At 41.3% G+C, this 22,489-nt stretch overlaps 1 protein-coding gene across 1 annotated transcript in view; it reads left to right on the top strand.

Moving 5' to 3' along the window:
• The window catches only part of LOC119482654 (serine/threonine-protein kinase WNK1-like), a 109,896-nt gene continuing 87,407 nt past the window's right edge, over positions 1-22,489 (top strand). Inside the window, 2 exon segments of the mRNA XM_037760368.1 lie at positions 1-647; positions 4,500-6,105. Coding sequence (XP_037616296.1) covers positions 5,164-6,105 — 942 coding nt within the window. The 5' untranslated portion in view covers positions 1-647; positions 4,500-5,163.

Below are 22,489 nucleotides of genomic sequence, written 5' to 3'. Positions count from 1 at the left end.
CATCCGGGTTACTGGTGGCTGATTTGACGCGTCACGTCTCTGTGTGAAAGCGCTGCCGTCCCCTTGTCGAGTCATCGCCAGAGAAGAGAAGAGCAGAGCTACCAGAGAGAGAGAGAGCAGACGGAGCCGCCGTCCGTCAGATGGCTTGAAAACTAAGGGAATAACTGTGGATCAACAGCGGATTTATTGCGCCACACAAGACACAAGACACAAGACAAAACGGCGGTCACATCACAGGAGCTGGACCTGGACGTTGCTACGGATACAGCATCTTTGAGTAGACCCGGACACAGACAGACAACACGGAGACAGACAGAGAGAGAAGCACCGGAGCCTCCGCGACACCAGCGGGCGAACTTGGCTCTCCTACCCGGTGGGAGGTGTCTGTCTGTCGGCTCCAGCTTGCTGCACACACCGGACCTTTTTTAAAAGGGTTAGCTTGTAGCTAAGTTTTTGTAAATAGCTTCTTTTTTTTCGGGGGTTTCTTGGCAACCAACTGTGGCTTTAATGTGACGCACTATATACTGACATTAAGTGTCTGCTGTGTTGGAGCTGAGAGAGGAGACCTCCACTGCAGAGGAGGCTTTAAATCAAGTTTTTACCTTCATATTTCTACGGTGACAGCACAGACCACACCAATGTGATAGGTAAAGGTGCATTTTGTTGTGTTGTTCTAATGCTTTTGCACAAATCGTGACTGGTTGTTGCTTGTGTGTGGTTTTAGTGAGCTGCAGAGCCTCGTTTTGGAGCTCCTCAGCAGGCAGCAGTGAAGCACTCACTGCCTCCTGCACTGGTGGCTGCTCAGGTTTCATACAGAGAGGACTGCTTAGCATTAGCTTGCACTTTTTACAGCCCAGTTACTAACTTGCACATGTTTTTTTTTTTTTTTACCCCATTTAAGAGTCCCATTTTATTTTTTTTCATTTTGTGTTTTCTTTTATTTGGTTTTACTCAGACATTTACATAAACATACTTAATTAGATACAAATATGTGAAGTTAACCAACTTTTCCACTTTGTTTCTACAATGAAATTATACAACACACAAATAGAACATGGGGTTGCTTTTCATAAGATAAGATAAGATATTCCTTTTATTAGTCCCTCAGTGGGGAAATTTGCAGTGTACAGCAGAAAAGGGGATAGTGCAAAAAACAAGATGCATCAGCTAAACAAAGTGTAACAAAATATAAACCATTTAAATAAAAGGAAGTATAAAAATAGGAGCAGTATATACAGTATTGACAATAAACAGACTATTAACAAAATTGCACAAGTCATGTGAAATAAGATAAAAAAAAATCATAATAAAAAAAATTACATTTAGAAAAAAAAGAAAAATTAAACAAAAAGAAGGGCGTTTTGGGGGAAATATACTTTTTCCACTCCTTCCAAATTTCCTCAAATTTAGTTTCTTGAAGCCTCATTGAGAAAGTGATTCTTTCCATTACAAATATTTCATAAATTACATCATACCAGTTCTCCAATGATGGGGTAAGAGTCACATTTTCACTCTACTTTAAGATACATACTGTCATAAATTAGCCAATATCAACAATAAGCTCCTTAAGGACTCTCATGCCCTTCCAGGGAACTTTAATTGCTCCTGTGCTCATTTGAACATCTTTATTTCATTAGGTTTTTAACGAGCCGATCTTAACCAATGGAATTAATTTAACTGTTTGCAAGGCCTGGTGATGTGTTGGTGTTTCTGATAGCCTTGGCCATGCTTGAATATTTTATAAGTGCATTATATTTAACAGGGAGCCTGGTAACAGAGGAATTGACACCTGTAAAGAAAATACAGTATCAGTAGAAAGTGTGTTATTTTACTGCATATGAGTTCACATTATATAAGTGCTTCAAATCAATATTTATATATTTTTTATTGCAATACATCTGAGAATTTGCAACTGTAAGTTAGCAAGACTAGGTTAATTATGAAAGGACAACTCTGATTGGTCGAAGCAGCACACCTCCTTACTGAAAAAGGGGTCAATATTTATGTTAAATTAAATTATAATGTTGCACACTTTACCTTAAAATTGTTATAGGTTATAATAGCTGTTATTATGATTTTTAAATTATTATTTTTGCTGTGTTTTCTTGCTGCCAGTATGTTGAAGAAGAGTTGCACCAAACAACACCCTCTAGCTGTTTTGAAATCACTGTAAAAAACAACAAAAAAATTAAAAATTAAATGAGCTACATGTCATAATCACAACAACAGATGTTTTTCAGCAGTAATTGGTTGAATAAATGACTTTTCTCAACCCCCTATGGCAGCTAGGTGCCATTAAATCCAAAAAAGGAATCATTTAAGAATTGTAAAACCTGTTCATGACATATCATTATACAAATAACGAAACAAGCTGCACAGGACGGAGTTTTACACAAGAAAAGGTAGAAACAAGCCTTAAGGCACATACCTACTGTGACCTCTTCAGTGCTAATGCTTCACCCACTTCCCTTAATTGGGGCCATATACCTGTGCAATGGTAAAATGCCTGTGGGGCCAAATCAATCTCCAGTTCTGTGCATGGTCACAACCAGGAAACCATCAGGACAAGTTTAACCCAGTGAAATTTAAAAAGTATCCTCTGAACAATAGCATGTGTCATATTCTATATGCTGCAGAGAAACATGAGATTAGTTTTGGCTTTCTTCCAGACTTTGCAGCTTTCGGCATGTTTTGCTATTAAGTGGTCGTCTGTGTTGATACATGTGAAAGTGGTTTGTGCAATTTTTGCAGTTTACAGTATAGTTTATGCAAAGGCACTTAAATCCCCATTCAAAGGGACATATTTAATTGAAGAAACTACAGATGACTAAACGAGAAAGTGACAATTATTCCGCGTGTTTTTTTGTGCGTCAGTCTCGATGACACTTGTGAAAACATGTTGCTTTAAACACGAATTAATGCACTGTGAGTGATTTCTGACATCACACGCCAAAGCAGCTGCTCTTCCTCTGTGCTAGTGCCCCCATGATAACAGAAGAGAAGTTACCTGTAGGATGTTATGTAATTCAGTAAGCAAATTTCTTACCACTTTCTATAGTTTAGTGTAATGCAATATGGCAGAATTATATTGCACACTACAGTGTTTCCAGCTCAGTCACTCTGAGGGCCCCCTCCTCTCTCTCATACCAAGCTGCTGAATTGCCACAGAGTTGCCTAACCTCGAGGTCAGCCCGGCGGTGGTGACTTTGGGCTAAATTTGGAGCGTGGAGCAATTAGGCGCTCACTCTGCTGCATCACTCCACTGCATTAACTACACAGACAGGGGCAGTCGGGAGGGAAAGGTTGGGGTGGGATGCACACATCTCTTTCTCGTTAACAAGCTGGAGTTGGAGATTTAAGAGTGTGCTCAACCCAAGTAAAATATTCACCGATAAATCCCGAACAAAGGTTTTTTTGTGGACCCGAAGTCTGACTGATATAATGGGATAATCAGTTGCTCAAGACAGTATTTTAATGAAAATGAATAGTCACTTTTTGGTGCATGAAACCCTTTTTTTTTACTTGTACTGATCTAGTTTCTAGGGCTTTCCTCTACTAGTTGACCCATCGATTAGTTTATTTAAAGCAGAGAAACTTGTGGAACTTCAGGATGTAAGAAAATATAGATACTATTGCGATATTATGTTGTGCAATACTGTATAGATTCTCATAAACACTATTGATTTTTAATTAATAGTTTACATGTAAAGATGCGTGGCAGACAGGGGTTCATTTTGTGTTGTGTGTTGATGTTGGGATGTTACAGGGACTTTGATAGATGCAAATGCAGATCCCACTGTTCTGATAGTATAAATTATGCATATGGTGGCGTGTTCTTGATACTATGACAGTTTTATTGAAACATCACAGTATATTGACACGTAACCCCTGTATCATGATACGTATCGTATCGCCATATTCTTGCCAATACACAGGCCCAATGTTACTGAGTCTCTCCACAAAGAATCACACAAAAGCACCACTTTAAATCTTGTGTTTACCAGAGATGTGCTCATACGTTACTTGGAAATAAGTCACTCATTAAAAAAAACCAACTAATCGACTAAAGAAATCTTAGTCTTAGTCGACTAAGAGGAGGCAGCCCTACTAGTTTCACTATTTGACCAACCAAATTGTTTAGGAAAAGAATATCCAAATGAGGGTTTGATCTCTGCTTCGTGGTCAGAGGAGCTGACAGATTTGTCAACTGTGCAACCAAGGATTGTGGCAGCATTTGGCTGATTTTCATTTCCCACCCTGCCTCTGTCACTCATACCACTGATAACCGGCCAAAAAGGGTGGTAAAATGTTACAGTATCTGGCAGCTCGTATGTTCTACCAGTCACTTTGGCAGAGAACCAAGCATCGTTTGGGGGTCCCTCGAAGTTGGCTGGGTCAAGTGAAAGCAGATGGTGCATTTTATGATGTATGGTCTGATATATAAAAAAAATATAGCTTCATCTTACAGCTCTCTCCCTTCTCTCTCTTTTTATTTCCAGTGACAGGAGCGGAAGCAGATCAAGCTGGGCCAGGCTAGGCCAGGCTAGGCCCACCTAGCCTTCTGTCTGGCCTTACCAGACGGGCTAGCGACCTCCTATCTTCAAAGAGCAGTAGGGGGGGGGGCTCCAGCCTGTTCTTCCAGAAACTCCACCAGACCTCCACGTCAAGCTGTGACGGGTTGGATTCCAATCATATTTTGCTTTATCAGCCTTTGGGAGGCCGTACTGGTCTGTTGTATCTCCAGTCCTTCCATGTCGTGGACGTCCCTCTCTGGATGTTGGCACCAGGATGGATTCGGGTGTTAATTTGACGGTTGTCACCTCATTGCAGCGCTTGCACCCCCCCTCCTTTGACTGGCTTTTGTCCCTTCCCTCCCCAGTCTTTAAGCGAAAGCCCCTTCCTCTCTCTTGGGGCTTCCCTGAGCCCTGCACAGAAGGAACTTGTAGGAACTGTAGGTTGTCTTGTTGAAACAGTTGACAAAGAGGAAGTAGCGTTACCCATCCCTTTTTTCTTTTTCCCTGGAGTTTCATCGGAGGTTGGAGAGCTTTTCATTTGAAAAAGAAGAAGCTTGATAGTAATCAACCACCACGTAGGTTGATTACTCACATAACAGAAGTCCTTAAGTACAGAATTCCCTTTTTGTGGTCTGAGCCTCGGGGAGGAATGTCTGAAAGCAATAGCAGCAGCAATGCAGTGAAATTCATTGCCCCGGCCCCGCCTCCCCCCTCTGCCTCTCCCTGTCCATCACCCCAGACCCCCCATAAGAATGTGAACGGCTCTGCCAGTTCAGACTCGCATGTGGTGGAGACGCTCAGCGGACACACCGTGGTCCAACGCCGGCGCCACACGATGGATAGAGACTCTAAAATAGCTGAGCACCGCTTCTTCCGCCGGAGCGTCATCTGTGACTCCAACGCCACGGCTTTGGACCTGCCCAGCAAGGCGGCTGTGATACTCACCTCGCCTCCGGACTTTGAAGGGCCTGCCACCTTCTGCTTTCTGCAGCCCTCGGGTCCTGGACCCGGGGTAAAAGATGCTGAAGGCGGGGAGGTCCCGAGAGGTCCCTACGTGCTAAGCTCGACCCTTCAGCCTGGTCTTGGTGGGGCAGTGGCGGAGGGGCACATAGAAGATGCGGAGGAAGATTTAAGTGAGGGCAGCATCACGGTTGTTGTTCCCACCAGTAGTATAGTTGAACTCAGAGCAGATGGGGCAGTAAAAGAGCCCAGCCCGACAGTATTGGATGTTACCGACAAAACGGCAGGCAAACAGCCTGAAGTCACGTTGCGTGCCAGAGGGACAGAGTCCACACAACAGGTGGCAAAAGATGGAAAAGTGACAGAACAAGGTAGCGTTAGTAGTCCGACCGAGGAGAAGGAGAGGGAGACGGAGGAGGAGAAGGAGCTGGCGAAAGCACGGGCGGAGCAGAGGGAGGCCGAGAAACGAGTGCAAGAGGATATAGAGGAAGTGGAGACAAAAGCTGTGGGGACTTCACCAGATGGGCGCTTCCTGAAATTTGACATTGAGATCGGAAGAGGGTCCTTTAAGACCGTCTACAAGGGGCTGGATACAGAAACTACTGTGGAAGTGGCGTGGTGTGAGCTCCAGGTGAGTGCAGACCTCTTCGATATCCATGCTCTGTCTCTTCCTGTTTATCTGGCTTTAATTAAATGTCATTTTGTGGTTCCGTCGTCCCTGAGGTGTCCATCCAGGTGCTGAATGTAACCTCTCTCTTTTATTCTTGCAAGTCCTATTTTTAGCTTGAGATCGTGAACTTACTGATATGTGAGAACTTCCTGCTCACCCACATGCGTTTCTGTAGAAATGTTCACGAAATGAGATCACAATCTGATTGAGACTGCGATACTGGTTGCAGATTACATCCTGGCGTTTGATGCATTTTAGATAAAGCGTGTCTACTTTAGAAGGGCCGTTGTCAGACTGTACCAGCAGGGGGCAAAGTGCAACAGTGGGGCAACATTTTTTTTTTCAGATATTTCATTTCAACAAAATGTTTGTGTGTAATTCAATGCTGCAATAATGAAGTGGTTAATCACGCTCAGCCACTTTTGAGTTGCTTTGAGTTTAATTGCACATTTCCTCTTCGGAAGTATGTCTCAAGTTAAGGTTGCGTTTCACTGTGAGTGAATAGCTGTCCTATTTGTTTTTACGAAGATGGTCAAACTGTTGTTTTTCCCATGAATGATGGATTCCATCTCTGGAAAACATTTGGTTGACTAGTTTATTCACTTTTTATAATATTGACCTGTACTTGTAGCATCTCCTTGGGCCAAATTTGTTTTTGTAAAATGTTGAAACACAGTTGTGCGATGCAGAATTTCCCCAAGTTATGCCAAAATCTTCTCCTTGGTTAATCTGACTTTGCATGACTGACAGAAAAATCTGATAAGCTACCGAGGTATGATTCAACTCTTGCGCATCACTGTGGCTTTTATTATTACTCATGGTTTTGTTTTTTCATTGCCACATCCCTTCAGTTTACCTACTCAGAGTTTTTTTTAAATGTATGTCTGTGAACAGATGCTGTGGTGCATCCGATTACCACCACCACAAGCTGAATAAATGAGTATTGAATGAAGGAGAGGATGTCCAACGATCAAGGCCTAAATATAAGTGTGAACGCGTGGGTCTCATTTCCCGATTGCTGTGGAGGCAGCAGCTTGATATCTGTAGAATCTGCAGGACAGCATTATTCTAAAGGTTAGAGAAGATAGTTTATGACTAGAGACTGTCCGGGAAATTCAGAATGACTAACGCTGTTGCATCTCTCGCCTACTTTGTCCTAGTTATGGTACCCCTTGAGCAGGACTTCCTAGTTGCACCAGTATAGTTTCTCTATGGCCATAACCAGACTGGTTGCACTGGGCAGCTCCCAATCAGTCTGTAGATGCATAAAGGTTAGCTGCATCTTGCATTCCGTGTGAAACACGAGACAGGATGGCACGCAGTTCACCACAGGATGCTGTTGCTACATTACGGTGCTACTGATGCAACTTCTGCAGCGAGTGTCACGAAGAGAGAGAGAGAGGGGGATAGGAAGTTTGAGCAAGAGACATGTAGAGGATGTGTGTTGGCGGGAAAGGTGAGGCAGACAGAAAGTGGAAAAAAATGTGTCTTTGCAGCTCGATTTGTTGACAAGAGCATTCAGTAGCTGGAGATGTAGAATAAGTCACTCTCAGCTGGTCATATTACATCAGGGCACTGACTGAGCTGAGGATTTAGCAGAGGAAGAAAACAGTGACATGGCTCATGTGGGACTGCTGGCCCTGATGAAACACAAGATTAAAGTGTTTACTTTTTGTCTGTTATCCTGCAGCTTTTCCTGCAAAATAACAGGAACCATTAGGGAGAGAGGATAACACAATTAGCCACATGGGAGTAATTTGTAATTTATCATTTTCTTATTTCCTTATGAATTGAAAGGCATGACGGTAATGGTTCCATCTCTTCAACACACTATAGCAAATCTTCACGTGTTTGTATTTTTCAGCGTGTGATTTATTTCCAGTTGGGATGTGCGCGGTTGTTTTTCCTGTCATCTCCATCACGAGATTCTCTGCGAGTCCTCCTGAATCCCAGGAGCTAAAATCAGATTTATGATGACGCCAGCTTGTTTATCAGAAAACAAATGTCTCTGTCGAGCTTTCTCCTTCTGTCACACACCTTTCTCTCTTTCTGTCCCTCTTGCTTGTCAAAAAAGGGGAAACCTAGTGATTCTTGACAGTGTCGAAAGTTTTAATTTGGTTAAATAATCACAAGATAAACTGGCTGATACATCAGTTGCTTTAATACAGGTGTGTTATTTTATATGAATGGATTACTGGAACGAAAGCTTCCATTAAACATTGTATATGCCGTGTATTATATAGGTCCATTGAAGGCCTGTGGTGACTTGGCTATATGCATGCAGAGACAAGTACTTTTCTACAGAGCCTGGCTGTAATCCTGTGTGTGTGTGTGTGTGTGTGTGTGTGTGTGTGTGTGTGTGTGTGTGTGTGTGTGTCCGTGTCAAAGATGACGGAGCAACTGCTGACATGTGGCAGAATGGTGGGAGTAACGTTACATACACACACACGCACGCACACACACATAAGAACCAATCACATTCACTCCCTGGGTGGGCACGGGAACCAGAGATCTGTGGGAGTCAAGATCATCTGGAACTTGTCGGTTTGTGCAAACGTGTCTTTGTACATATATGTGAGAGAGAGTCTTTCCATCCCTTTCACTGTAATATGCATATGTTTAAATTCTTGTGAGTGTGTGTGTCAGAGATGGATTGGGTGGGAGGGTTGTTGCGTCTTTGCATTCTTTAGCTTCTGATCCAAAGCAGGTTAACTTCTGTTTGCAGGAGAATCCATAAGACGGATGGAAACAGAGGAGGAGGAGGAGGAGGAGGAGGGAGATGGAGCAGATAGTGAATAAATGGATTGATGAATAGATAGAGGGTGTGGAGAGAAAGAGAGGAGGAAGGTCACTCTGTAGCTTATCATTAAGGTGCGGTGTTAGACTGGATGGGCGATGATGGATGGGGAAAAAAGAGGCTGACGCAGTTCTCCTGGAATGAGATATAATAGAGAAGGAGAAATGTTTGGGCTCAGCTTAATCTTGAACCTAGAAATAGCTTTAGTGTTAATGATTTCCTGTTTTAAATGACTTGAAAGCCCTCAATCAGGCGGCAATATATAGTGAGTGACAACAGATTTACATACATGCTCCATTACTTGAGACTACAAGGCAGTAAGAGGAGGTAAAAGAAAGGAGAAGTAGGGCGGGAAAGGAGAGAAATGAAGTTCTATGAGAGGGCAGGGGAGGAGGGGTAAAGGTCAAAGTTCATCCCCCCTGTGTCCGAGGCGATCACTAGGAGCCTGTCTAGCGTTCAACCACCTTTTGGCAGTGGGGGTAGAGACAGATGTAAAGAGCAAAAAGGGGATTAAATGGAATCAATTTAAAAAAACAGAAAATTTGGGAGATTTTATGGAGGGTAGGTGGTGAGAGGAGTTTAAGAGGAGGAGGATGAAGGCAGTGGGAAGGAGCAGGAGTTTAAGGAAGAGGGAGGTGATCTTGGAGGGAAACATCAGTGAGGGAATAGAGAAATGGGAAACATGGGGAGGAGGGAGAGAGGAAAAGTAGGAGGGAAAAGACAAAGGAAATGAAAAGGGGAGGGAAACTGAGGACGAAAAGAAGAGGGACCCCGAGTCTCTGTGTGTGTGTGTGTGTGTGTGACCTTAGGCTCTTAGCTCCGCTGGCACTCAAAGACCTTGAAATTTCCCTCTCAACAGCAACACAAGGCGGATTAGCCCCCTCCTCACACACACACATACACACTTTTCCTCCAATAATGTCCATTCAATCAGTGCTTTAAGAGGGAAACTGGGCTCAGACAGCTCTGTTGGAACATGCAAGTATAGCATCAATGGAGAATATCTTGTAAATTTGTATTGTTTTGTATTATAATTTCATACTCTTCTGTCATACTGTGGAATGCTGTATTGCCAAGTCACATCACTGTGGTCCCATTGACAAAACGAATCACATCTAACAAGGCTAATAAATATGGCTCACTGTGTCCAATTTTCGCATTGCGGTAATTTGCTTACAGTGATGATGACCCATTTTAACCCAGTGCCGGCCTGAAAATGTGTCCACGTGTTGGTAAACGTCCGGAGGGAAGGAGGGAGGAAAGATCAGATTGGAGGAGGGGAGAGGATCTTCAGATGTTTGTCAAGAGTGTTTATCAGGCCTTTTTAAAAACGTGTTACGTCCCAGAGGCAGTTTCACTCAACAATGGCTCCTCTGTTGCTCTTTAAATCAAATTTCAAATGCTAATTACGAGGCTTCACCTTAACAAACAAGTATCTGCGCATTTTTATTAGCTGTTGAATAGCATTTCCAAAAACTGTATTTGACATATTAAACCCCCTCGCTGCCCAGTTTCCCAGCTCAAATGACACTGCTGAAATTGGTGAAGTAATACAAGTAAATATTTTGAGTTGAAGAGGATATATACTGGTACTTACACATGTATAAAAGAGAGTAAAAAGGGTGCATCCTGTGTTTTACTGAAAGATAAATATCTCCAGATTACTCCAGGGCAGCAGAGCTGAGGTGAAACGGTTCGGCTTTCCAGAGGTTCAGATTTCCCTGACAAAACAGCCCACTGCAGCTGTGTCAAGCCTTCGGCAGAGGCTGCTTCTCACTGATGATTGATTCCGAAGTTGCTATAAAGTCGTATTAGCTAGCCGGCCCCCCCAAAAAAACACACACACACACACTGACAAAAGGAATGGAAACCGACTGTGTTCGCAGTTTAAACACTTTCTCGTAAATGTTTTAAATGCTGCCGGCTACAAATAATTTACTCAGTTCCTTTTCCTTATTAGCAATTAAGCTAATGCCTATGTAAGGTAGCGTCAGTCTGTATATGAGGTCATGTGTGTGTGTGCAGTGGGGGTGTGTCTGTGTGTGTGTGCACATACTGCAGCTAGCTTTGGGGATTGTTAACTTATTTATTTGGCTGAGGCTCGCTGCAGATGAGCTCAACTGTTTAATAATAGAGAATGTAAAGTGGACATTTTCTGTGTTTTTAATGTGATGGACACACAAATGGTTTTGAGGACTGGGTAGTTTACCTGGAAAGATAGTATCGGTGGTGGAAAAAAATTGATAGAGCATAGTATTGCTGTATTTTGAGTGGCAATATTATATTGATACACGGACGTCAAGTATCGATCTTTTATTATACAGACTATTAACCTCTTAACAATCCGACGGCCACTATTTTGTCTTTCGGAGGTTGCAGCGGGCTCAGACTTAAAGCTAGAGTGAAGTAATGGTATGATATGAAACTACAAAACCTGAGGAATTCATTGGTACCAACCAGGTCATGTTAGCTTTGTCAGGAAACATGCTAAATAAAGCTCCAAAGTTGTGCTAAATTTTGGTGAGGGAAAAATGGCATGGCCATTTTCAAAGGGGTCCCTTGACCTCTGACCTCAAGATATGTTAATGATAACTCTGAGATGAACAGAGTGAAAACTGTGTCTTATTAGATAAAACAAATGTTGACAAACTGCATAATTTGCAGTTGAAAAAAGGTAATTAATCGCAATATCTTATCGCACTTGCATCGTGATAATATAGTATCGCAGGCCCACCCCTAAGGGATAATAATCTATGAGCACTTTTTCTGCTGAAGTCAGAATGGAAAATCACCACCAGGTACCAGACAGTTGTTGGTTAAATGGCTTGTAGGTCTGTGCAGATCGGCTATCAATCATCATGATACCATCGCTTGTAAAGCTGCTATTCTTCTCTAATAAACCCAGCTGTAAAACGGGTGAATGTTGCATCTACACTTAGGAATCTAGCGGTCACTGTGGCCAAAAAAGTTTGCTTCCTGCCATGTAAACTGCAGGAATGACAGGTGTTTCAGAGAATTTTTAGGACTTGGTATCAAAGTAAGAGTGCTGTGACCTTTTTAATAGCTGTTTTACACACACACACCGCAATCCAAACAGATCAAACCCTGACACATTAAGACACAGCAAGATGTGTAGTTCAGATATGTAAAGGCCCCAAAGCCCCAGACAGTTGGATTTATGAGTGATAAAACCGGAAAAGGTTGCCAAGTGTTCAGCTCTGATGTTGGATAATCTGGAGATGACGGAGGATAGGAAGAGGACATCTCTTTTTTTCATTCATTTTATCGCAGTCTCTCACTATTACACTCCTTTTGCTTTGTCTTCGTCCCGCCACAGCTCGTACCCGCGCTCGGCCTCGCTCTCAATGTGCCTCCGTCATGTGTCAGTAACCAGCTGTGAGCAACAAAGGAAGGGAGACAGAGAAGCTGACACTTCCTCATATGCAAACCGTCCTCGCGCTTCCTTCCGTGTCATGTGTAATGTGTGTGTGTGTGCACCAGAGTTTACCCCTAATGCTAAACAGTGAGGTCAGGCCACCCTGCCTTTAAGAATTTCATTAGTATCGATTTCAGTCGAAGGCTAACGTGTCACATGTCCTGAGTGCTGTTTCAGGTCGTGTTATTAGCGTTCAGACCTTCAAAATAAAAGCGATAAACAAAATGTTGTTTTTAAAGTAGCACACAGTGTGCAGAGTCATTCAAATGCAGTTAAAAATACCGCATGTAGTCTAGACCCTCCACCCATGGGAGCGAAGCATCTTATCACACGCGCATAAATCTCACATGATAGCTCTCGGGCGTTTGTGTGCTAACAGTTTGGTTATATGTGACTGTGTGTGTGTGCTCAGAGTGAAAAATGACTGACCTTTTTCTCCCTCCCACTCTCTGTGTTTATTTAGAAAAAAACAAGGAGGAAGTGATATTCAGACTTTTGAGTGTGTGTGTGCAAGTCAGAAGAAGATGCTGAAGTGTTTTGGCACCTTCTTTTTAAATAAAGTCATCCAGCGATTGAAAGAGAGAGAGAGAGGTTGAATGATGCTTTAGAATCTGCTGAGGGTTTTGGTTGCATCACATTGAATGTGTCAGCATGTGTGGATAAGCATGTTAGTGTACTTTATGATAATTACAGTGTGGCTTAATTAGAAACAGGGTGTGTGTGTTGACTCACTGAAAGGCAATGTGTGCTTACGGCTGATGTAGGGATTGTGTGTGTGTTACAGGGTGAGTCTGGGACATTGAATGCATCAGCGAGACTTGATGACTTAGCTTACACTCTCTGTTTTTTTGTTCTTACTTCCCACCAATCACATCCCTTCCTCCTCCTCCCCCTCGTTATCCCCTCCATCTATTCCTGCTCTTCTCATTATTTTCCCTCGTCTCATCTGTTTTCTCTCTGCATCTTAATCCTTTACCTCTGACATCAATCTCTTTCCCTCCTTAAATTTCAAACGTTAAAAGGAGGAGTGACTGATTCCTCCTTCGCCGCTGCTTACTCATTCGCTTCATCATCGATCTTTGTCTGATCTCCTACTTTAAAGATTATTATCAAGGCATCTCTGATCTGCTAGATACTACAGTACATTGCCGAGAGAGATAGAGTCGCAGAAACATTCTATATTGTGTGTTTAGAAAACCTGCATTTGAACCCACAACACTGCTGCTACATCATATTCAGTATTGTTCTCAAGGAAGCCCTGAATCTCTGTTGGATAGCTGACTGCAACCTAGATTTCAACCCCACACACACTCACACAGTAGCCTGACTAAATGCAAGCGTGTGCCTGATTAGTGAAAAGAGGGTTATTGTTTTTCCCCCTTTTTTACATTTTTTGCCAGGAAACTGCAAAAAACAATACAGACATTGTGAGAATAATCATTTCCTGGAAATTCCGAAGCCATGATTGGCCGACAGCTGCGGATCAGAGGCAGGGGATTGGGTCACGTTGTTTTCAGCCAGAAATGACAAATCTGGGATCAGATGTACGGCTTTTTTACTTCCTCAGACAGACTGAAACTACAGCGGAGGCGGCAAACAAAACCTGAGACACTGTGGAAAGACATTTTAACATTTAATTGCTAGACTGGATATGTATTGCGGATATCCGTCTTCAATTCTTCCTAGTCAAAAAGAATGTTTCAGGCATCCACAATGATATTCTTCCTAGGAAAAATGACATCACATTTCATGTGTATTGGGTTTTCAATTTCAGATATCCACAATTGCATTATTAGAGATAGATAGAATTCATACTAGAAGACTCCCATTTCAGATATCTACAATCCAATTGTTACTTGACATGATTTTAATTTCAGATATCCAAAATGAAAAACCATTCCTGATATCCTAAATGTAATTTTGAATATCCAAAAGACATTGTGATAAGTAAAAATGTCATTACAGATATCTACAATTGGCATTATGACTAATACAAATTAGGTCTGTGTATTGGCAGGAATCTGGCGATACGATACGTATCATGATACTGGGGTAGCGATTCAATATATTGTGATTATATTGCAATTTTATAAATTAAATTTTAGGAAAAGTGTCATAGTATAAAAAACACGCCAAAAATAAACCATTTTAGAATGGGCAAAAATACACATTTATACTGCATGCTAAAAACTGCATGTTTTTGAGACTCGTGGGTACCCATAGAACCCATTTTCATTCACATATCTTGAGGTCAGAGGTCAAGGAATCCCTGTGAAAATCGCCATGCCAGTTTTTCCTCACCAAAATTTAGCGTAACTTTGGAGCGCTACATAGCAATCTTCCTGATAACCTAATATGGCATGGTTGGTACCAATGGATTCATTAGGTTTTTCTAGTTTCATATGATGACAGTATCTTCACTAGCTTTAAAACTGAGTCCGCTACAGCCTCCAAAAGACAGAATAGCGGCCGGGCCCAACGGCGGGTTGTCAGATTTTTAAGAGGTTAAGTAAAATTTGTGTTTTGGAGAATCAATACAGTATTGCACAACATAATATCGCAATACTCATGTGTACTGTTTTCTTACACCCCTAATAAAAATACAATTTAAAATATCTACTATTAGGATTGTGACTAGAAACAATGTAATAGCAGATATGTTTTCTGGATATCTAAAAAGATAATAATAATATGCCAAAATGGTTCACTTCTGTTATTACTAGTAACAATTAGATTGTAGATATCTGAGATGGGAGTTCTTCCTAGTAGAATTATATTGCAGGATATCTCGACTTGAAAGCCCAATACACATCAATGTCAAAAGTGACGTTATTTGTCCTTGGAAGAATGTGGATATGTGAAATGTTCTATTAAAAATAATTAAATTAGAGATATCTGCAATACATATCCAGTCTAGCTATGAAATGTTGAAACCATTCTGACTAGTGAGAATACAATTCTGACTACGAGAAATGCTATTATGGCTATCTAAAACGTTATTACAGATGGTTTGAAATGTTAAATGTTAAACATTATATCATACACTTGAAATGTTAGGCTACTATTTAGCTTGAAACTGTTATCCAGCATCATCCAACACTGAGAGAGCAGGTCCTCAAGGTTGCTTTATTTTCTTTGGTTTAATTGATAGGAATTCATATATAAAACGGCACCAGTCTGTCCAGTTCCCTCAGACAGGTTCAACGTGGCTCCGGTTGAAATGAAACCTTTAGTATTTAAATTATAGGGCATTATCTGTAACCACTGGAATAAAGAGAAAGAGCCCATTTTTCACACACAAATTGAAGGAAACTGTAGAGAGACCAGATTGACTTGACAGAGGAAGTGGTGAAGAGTGTCTGTGCCAGATGCATAAACAAACAGGAATTGAGTGGTATCACCACACCAGTGCTAACATCTGGTCTGATGCTGACTCGCTCCTTCAGCTGCAGTAATGACGAGGCATGAATACGTTCAAAGACTACGTCATTTCGAGTCCATTTCCAAGTGCCATAAAGTCAATTCTGAAAGATAGTGGACATCAGACAAAATTACTGAATCATAGAGAATCCACTCAAAGTGTTTTATGTCTGGGTTTCTCAGTCTGTTGCCTCCATTTCACTTTCATCTCCCTGTCAGTTTCTCTCTATTTCACTTGAATGTCTTTTGTCTACTCAGTACAACATTTATTGCATTTCTCCTCTTTCGCTCCTACTGAGGTTTCTTCAACATGCGTCATTTGACCTGGCATCGTTCAACCTGACCTCATTCTGCTCTGCTTTGATTTATATACGTCTCCATTAGGGAATTTGATTAAATGCTAATCACATTACGATAAACTGACTCATGACTAGTAAACAATAGCAAGAGAAAGGAACTATAGTTGCAGACTAGTATCAATGATGACAACAGATCAATCAATGACAGCAGGGTTTAATGCATGTTCAGCAGACCGGTGTGCCTCCTGTTAGGGCTGCACAATTAATCAAATATCAATCACGATCACGAATTTTGGCCTCCCACAATTAAATGAACATGATCGTCTGCAAAATTGACGTTTTAAAATACGTGTTCCTCTCATAGAAAACTCTGCTGCATATCAAATCGGGCGCTTCCTAAACTAACAGCCGTGAGCTGTGATGCCGCTGCGCGCACACCCTACTGCGGCAACTTTCCTGAATGTTGAAGAGTGTTGACTTTTTTGCTGTCATCACCATTCACATCTATACAACCAATGTGTTTATGATTAAATTGTTAACAAGAGCACAAACGTCTTCATAGAACGAGCCTCTTCATTTTGCTCTCAAAGTCGTGCAGCCCTAATTAGTACATTAGCAGTAATGTAGCGCAACATGGAAGTGAAAGCTGTTTATTTAAATGTGAATGTGCAATAAAAAGTATTGTGTTGCTGAAATCTATGAATAATCGTGATCTCAATATTGATCAAAATAATCGTGATTGTCATTTTAGCCATAATCGTTCAGCCCTACCTCCTATACAGTATGAAAGAGGTATAGGTGTGTGTGTGTGTGTGTGTGTGTGTGAGTGTATGTGACCTCAGTCTAAAATAGATCTAGTCTTTAAACTGACGGTCATCTGCATCAGCGTAAAGTGACCTGGGCTGCACATCTAAGCTGCTTCGCTTTACAACACCGTGTGCCTGTTTATGTGTTTAGTCTGCCCTTGCTTTTGTCTGTGCTCTGACTCTGCAGACTATTTAGCTGTGTGTGTGTGTGTGTGGGGGTGTGTGTGCTGCTCAGTCTGTGTGCAGAGTGTGCATGTGAGTGAGCTCCTGTTTCTTTGTGTTCACCTCTTATACTGTGTGTGTGTGTGTGTGTGGGTGTGTGTTTGGGGAGGGGGCAGCTCCCTGGTTTCATTGTATCCCTCCCAGATTCCCCACATTCCAGCGATAAGATGTCATTCCTTCTTGGATGGGGTATAAAATAAATGAGTGTGTGCTGGGGAGAGTACTTGATCTCTGTGTGTGTGTGTGTGTGTGTGTGTGTGTGTGTGTGTGTGCGCTCTCTACTCCCTATAGATTTACATTTCATGCCTTTTATCTGATGGTGTTACTTTGGGCATTTGATTTTTTTGTGACACACTGGATTTTCTCTGGATGAAGTTTAAATTTCAACCATGGTGTCTACAGTGCTGCTCATGCTGGGTACCCAGCTGATGTCTTCTAGGCTGGATGGGTTTTTTTTCCTAGAGAGACTGACCACAATGTGTGTGTTTTGAAAGAGAAAATAAAAAAGCTTTGATTTAACTAGCTAGAATTTAATAGAATTACTGTCATATTTGATTATTACAGTAAAATCTCAGATTTTCTGTCATTACAACCAACCAAAATCGACTTCTCGTACAATATATGGACATGACCTCGATCATTTTTGCTGACCTTGTGTTTACAAGCGTGTTTGTTAGACTACATTTGAGTCAACATGATGCCCGAATAAACATCAGGGTTTCCCCCACCTTTATAAAACTTGGGCATTCCGCAGACATTCCTCATTTTTGTTAACAGAGCCAGAGACTTATTTATTGTTTTGGTTGTGTGGTTTTATTTTATTTAGGATTTTTACTATATAATATATAATAATATTTTAATTTTTTTTTCTACATTCCAATTCCAATATCTGAATATCTTTAAGAATTTAGTTCATTGCACTTTTAAAGGTTGTACCTGCATTATTATACTATTATATTATCATAATATCAGTGGCATAAAATGGTCTTAAAATGACAATAATATAATTTCTGGGACAATATATCGTCCAACAAAAGTAGTTTTTGCGATGGACCTAATTGTAATTGTTCTCATTTGTCTTTGGTATATGATATATCTATATTAAGAGAGGTCAAGTAAAACCAATTGATGCTCAAGATACCAAAAACCCAAACAGAGATGGTTTTGGGTTTAACAGGTTCACTCACGTCTGGAAATAGAACTGAAGAAAAAAGCGAGACAGAGAGAACAAAGTGTAGTGTTCATGCGCTCTGTCTGTGTGCAACTGTGCATGTCTGCATGTCTGTGTTTGTCGCTGCTCTCCGGCTTCCTCTCTCTCTCTCTCTCTCTCTGGTCCTCCCTCTCTCCATCCTGCATGACCTTAACTAAAGCCTTTGGGGGGGAAACGGAGAGATAGACAGAGACGGAGCAAATAGAGAGACAAGATGGGATTTTTCCCTTCTCATTTTTTTCCCTTTCTGTTCTATAAATAGCAGCAGAGCAGCAGAGTGTCATCTGCTGAGCCATAACTAGAGCAGAATGAGTGGAGACTGTGTGGCTGCGTGTGTCAATGTGGAGATATGTGTGCCATTGCCTATTGTGCCTGTGTGTGGGTGTGTGGGTGTGTGTGTAGGAGATTTTAAGCTTAGAGTTGCTACTTTACTGTTACAGCAAAGTTCAGGAGACATTACTGACAGAAAAGGATTTAAAGAGATTAAATCTGACTAGTGAAATATTTAGTCTACTTGTTCTGAAATAGTTCTTATAGTGTAGTATATTTTTAGGGGCTATTAGCATAATGTGGAAGTTTTCATGTTGAATTAAAGGACCCCAGAAAACGCATGTTTTTTAGTATTAAATGCTTTGCTCTAAAAAGTTTGCAGCTTGCTTCTTTACTTAGGCTACTGGCATGTTTTGGTGATGATAGTAGTATACTGTATGTACTATATGAGCATACAGATGAGCAGTGGTGTATTATAGAGCTGCTACTAACGATCATTTTCATTATTGATAAATCAGCCAATTATTTTCTTGATTAATTACCAGCTGCGACAGCAACGCTATTGTTTTCACCTTGTGAGTCTGTGTGTGACTAATCAATCTACAAAATGTAGTCCTGGAGAAATCTTCTGTAGCGGGAACTACCACAGAGGCGGTTTTGGGTGCTTTGCCAGGTGTTCATATTTCTGCCTGCGGACAGATGTTGGCACCGCGGTAGTGTCACAACCGTGCCAGATGCAGTCACGAAACTTTACAGGTGTGTAGTTGAGATCAAAATGAAGACCGAGTTTGAAGATGACACACACACACTTTACGCCCTGGCTCGATTTGGCGCCACAGCTGGTGTGATCTCATCGCAAGATGGTTTCTGGTTGATACATATTTTTGTCCATGAAATGTCAGTAAATAGAAAAATTAGGGGCTGCCCCCTCTTAGTCGACTAATCGGTCGTTTTGGTCTTGCCCGACTAAGATTTCTTTAGTCAATTAGTCATTTTTTTATGCTTTTTTCATGCTGAATGACTTATTTCTAAGAAACTTATGAGCACATCTCTGGTAAACATGAGATTTAAAGTGGTGCTTTTGTGTGATTCTTTGTGGAGAAACTCAGTTTTACAGATCTGTCAATCAAATCGGCTAGTTGACAAAAACGTATGAGTGTTAGTCAAATTTTTTTTCAAATGTCCCACAGCTCATGGTGATGTATTCAAATTACTTTGTTTTTTTTCCAATCATCATTAAAATATTTGACAAAGTATTAAATCATCACGTATGAGAAGCTGGAACCAGCGTATGTTTGGCATGTTCACTTGAAACATTACTAAAACGTTTCATCAATAATTAATATCGCTGCCGATTATAATATACTCCACTGACATTTGTCGCTCAAAATGTTAATTTGTAGGCTGCATCACAGTTCGACTGGCCTGATGTATGAATTTTTAGGGTTAATATATGAGTCTCCTCTGCACGTTTCGTCCCGTTAATGCCACATTGTTAAGTTGGTTGAGCCAGAGTTACTAATCTTAATGATCATTTTCATGGTGAGTTAGTGGAGACAGAATCTGCATGACACAATGCTGAGTCAATGGGAACAGGATAAACACACACACACTCATGCACTGTGGTGATGAGGGAGGTAGGAAGTTCTCCCCACCAGATTAGGAGTCAATCCCTCATGAGCCACAGTCTGCATGATGTAATCACCACAGAGCGAGGTCACATGGATGCTGTGCTATGTTCAATGCCGTTTGAATTGAACGGGAAAGCCCCTTCTGTCCTTTTAATGCTTGTGGTCGGGTGTGAGGATGAACAGCTGCATCATGTGCAGCCGTCGTCTGCCACAAATCATTTTAATGTGTAATAAACTGATATTGTAAAAGCCACTGAAAAAACTTTATATCATTGCAGTGAGAAAATGTTGTCGTACATAATGTGCCATCCCCCTGTCACATCTCTGTCCCGGATGGAGGCGATAAATCCTGCACTGTATTATATCTGCATCAGTCGTCGTATGTCCAGAGCGGCGCGTCATAAGCCGGGTGCTTTTGAGGTTAAAGTCACCAAGTTCGCTTAGATGATGAGATTCTGGATGCAGGAAGTGTTTTGCCAGATTCTGCTGATAGCAGGTTTTATGTTCCCCCGCAGTGGTGTTGCATTTTATCTGAGAAATTAGTTTCTGTGATGAGATAAGACGCGATGTGGGAATATTGCCTAGTGGTCTTATCTCCGAATCGAAGGGTCAAATGTTGAATCCTGGCGGCAGCAGACGCCACGTCCTGCTTAAGTGTCCTTTTATGGTAAATTCCCTGTATTTATAACCTTGGTCTTATTTTTCTGGCAAAAAATAACGAATAGACTAGAGTGCAACAATGAATATAGTACCTGTGACACCTCCCGTTAACGCTACATGTTGCAGTGGAGTGGAGGAGAGATTACTGTGGAAGTGAGTAAAGTCAAATCAAGGTAGAACGTCCAAAACTGTTTTTTAAATCAGTAAGTTCTGCTCTCTCTTGACACACACACTGCTATTTAATTTTAAATAAAAATCTAAAATTCGATGCCCTCAACGTTGTCAATTTTTCCCAATATCGTTATTTTTTTAAGGTATTGTATCAAAGTTAAAAATTCCAGTATCGTGACAACACTATCAGTGACACCTGTGCTTTTCCTACTATGACAAGTCAACATACCTGCTGTGAAAAAGGCCTTTCACCCATTCTTTAATCCATCAATTATGGACTGATTAGCTGCATATTAATACAAGTAAATATACACATAAACACCCAACTCTCATCGGCACAACTCAAACACCACAAACAATCACATATATAAAAACAACAAGTAATCATGCATATTCCAAAAGTTATAAGTAACATGTTGTTAAAAACACTATACCATGTGTCATTACAAATATTCCACAAGTTACAGGAAAGGTATTTTCACATTGATTATTCTTGACTGAGCTGCAGTGTACAGATTTCATTAGCAGCACAAACCAGCCAAACACTCTTGCATTATAACTGTGTAAAATGTGATTTTGGTTGCTGCTATCTTACTTTATGTGGAATATTGTTTCGAATGAAACACAAAAGGAGATTTTATTGACATAACTTGTTCCTGAGGTCATACATCAGAGTGGTAATGAGTTGTTATGACTACAATATCTCACAAAACAGTCATATATTTGCTATTATAGCTAAGCCAAACAGTGTCCCACCCGTCTTTCCTGTGCAGCCACACACACACACACACGCACACACGCACATAAATTATAACAAAGCAGGGTTGACGTAGAGGTCAGGTCTGTTTGTTTACTGTTGTCCTTCCTTTGTGAGCTTGAATGTGTGCGCGTTGTGTGGCGTTGTCTATTCATTGTGTTATGGGTGATAAACAGCTCACCTCTGTCACCCTGTTGTTGACTCTGGCTCAATTACACTGAGAACGAAGACGGCGGCGCTGAGCGAGCAAGAGAGACGCGGGTGGAAGAAATGGAAAAGATGGAGGATGAGAGAGAACAAGAAAGATGAGAGAGAAAAAGAAATGACAGACTAGAGTAGCAGAGAGTTTTGCTGCTCCTTTGTCTGACCTGTATGTGGGACTGGGCCTTTTTTATAGGGTTTGTTTGAGGGGTTTCTAGTGTGTGTGTGTGTGTTTCCCTGGTCTCGTCTGAAAGCCTCCGTTCGTTCTCACTCCATCAATATTTGATTGGAAGTATCTCTTCTTCCTGTAGTGCTGAGTGTGCATGTGTGTTTGCATGGGTGCAGTTGAAAGCTAATGGAGTAACGCAGGTTCACTACGCTACTATGCGTGTGTACATACAGTAACATATAAGGGCTGCTACTACTGTAACTAAACTTACTTTCTTTTTATCAATGAATCTTTTC

The sequence above is a fragment of the Sebastes umbrosus genome, chromosome 23 (assembly GCF_015220745.1).
Source record: "Sebastes umbrosus isolate fSebUmb1 chromosome 23, fSebUmb1.pri, whole genome shotgun sequence".
Classification (NCBI taxonomy): Eukaryota; Metazoa; Chordata; class Actinopteri; order Perciformes; family Sebastidae; genus Sebastes; species Sebastes umbrosus.
The sequence above is the reverse complement of the archived record's forward strand: the minus strand, read 5'-3'. Positions and strand labels throughout refer to the sequence as shown.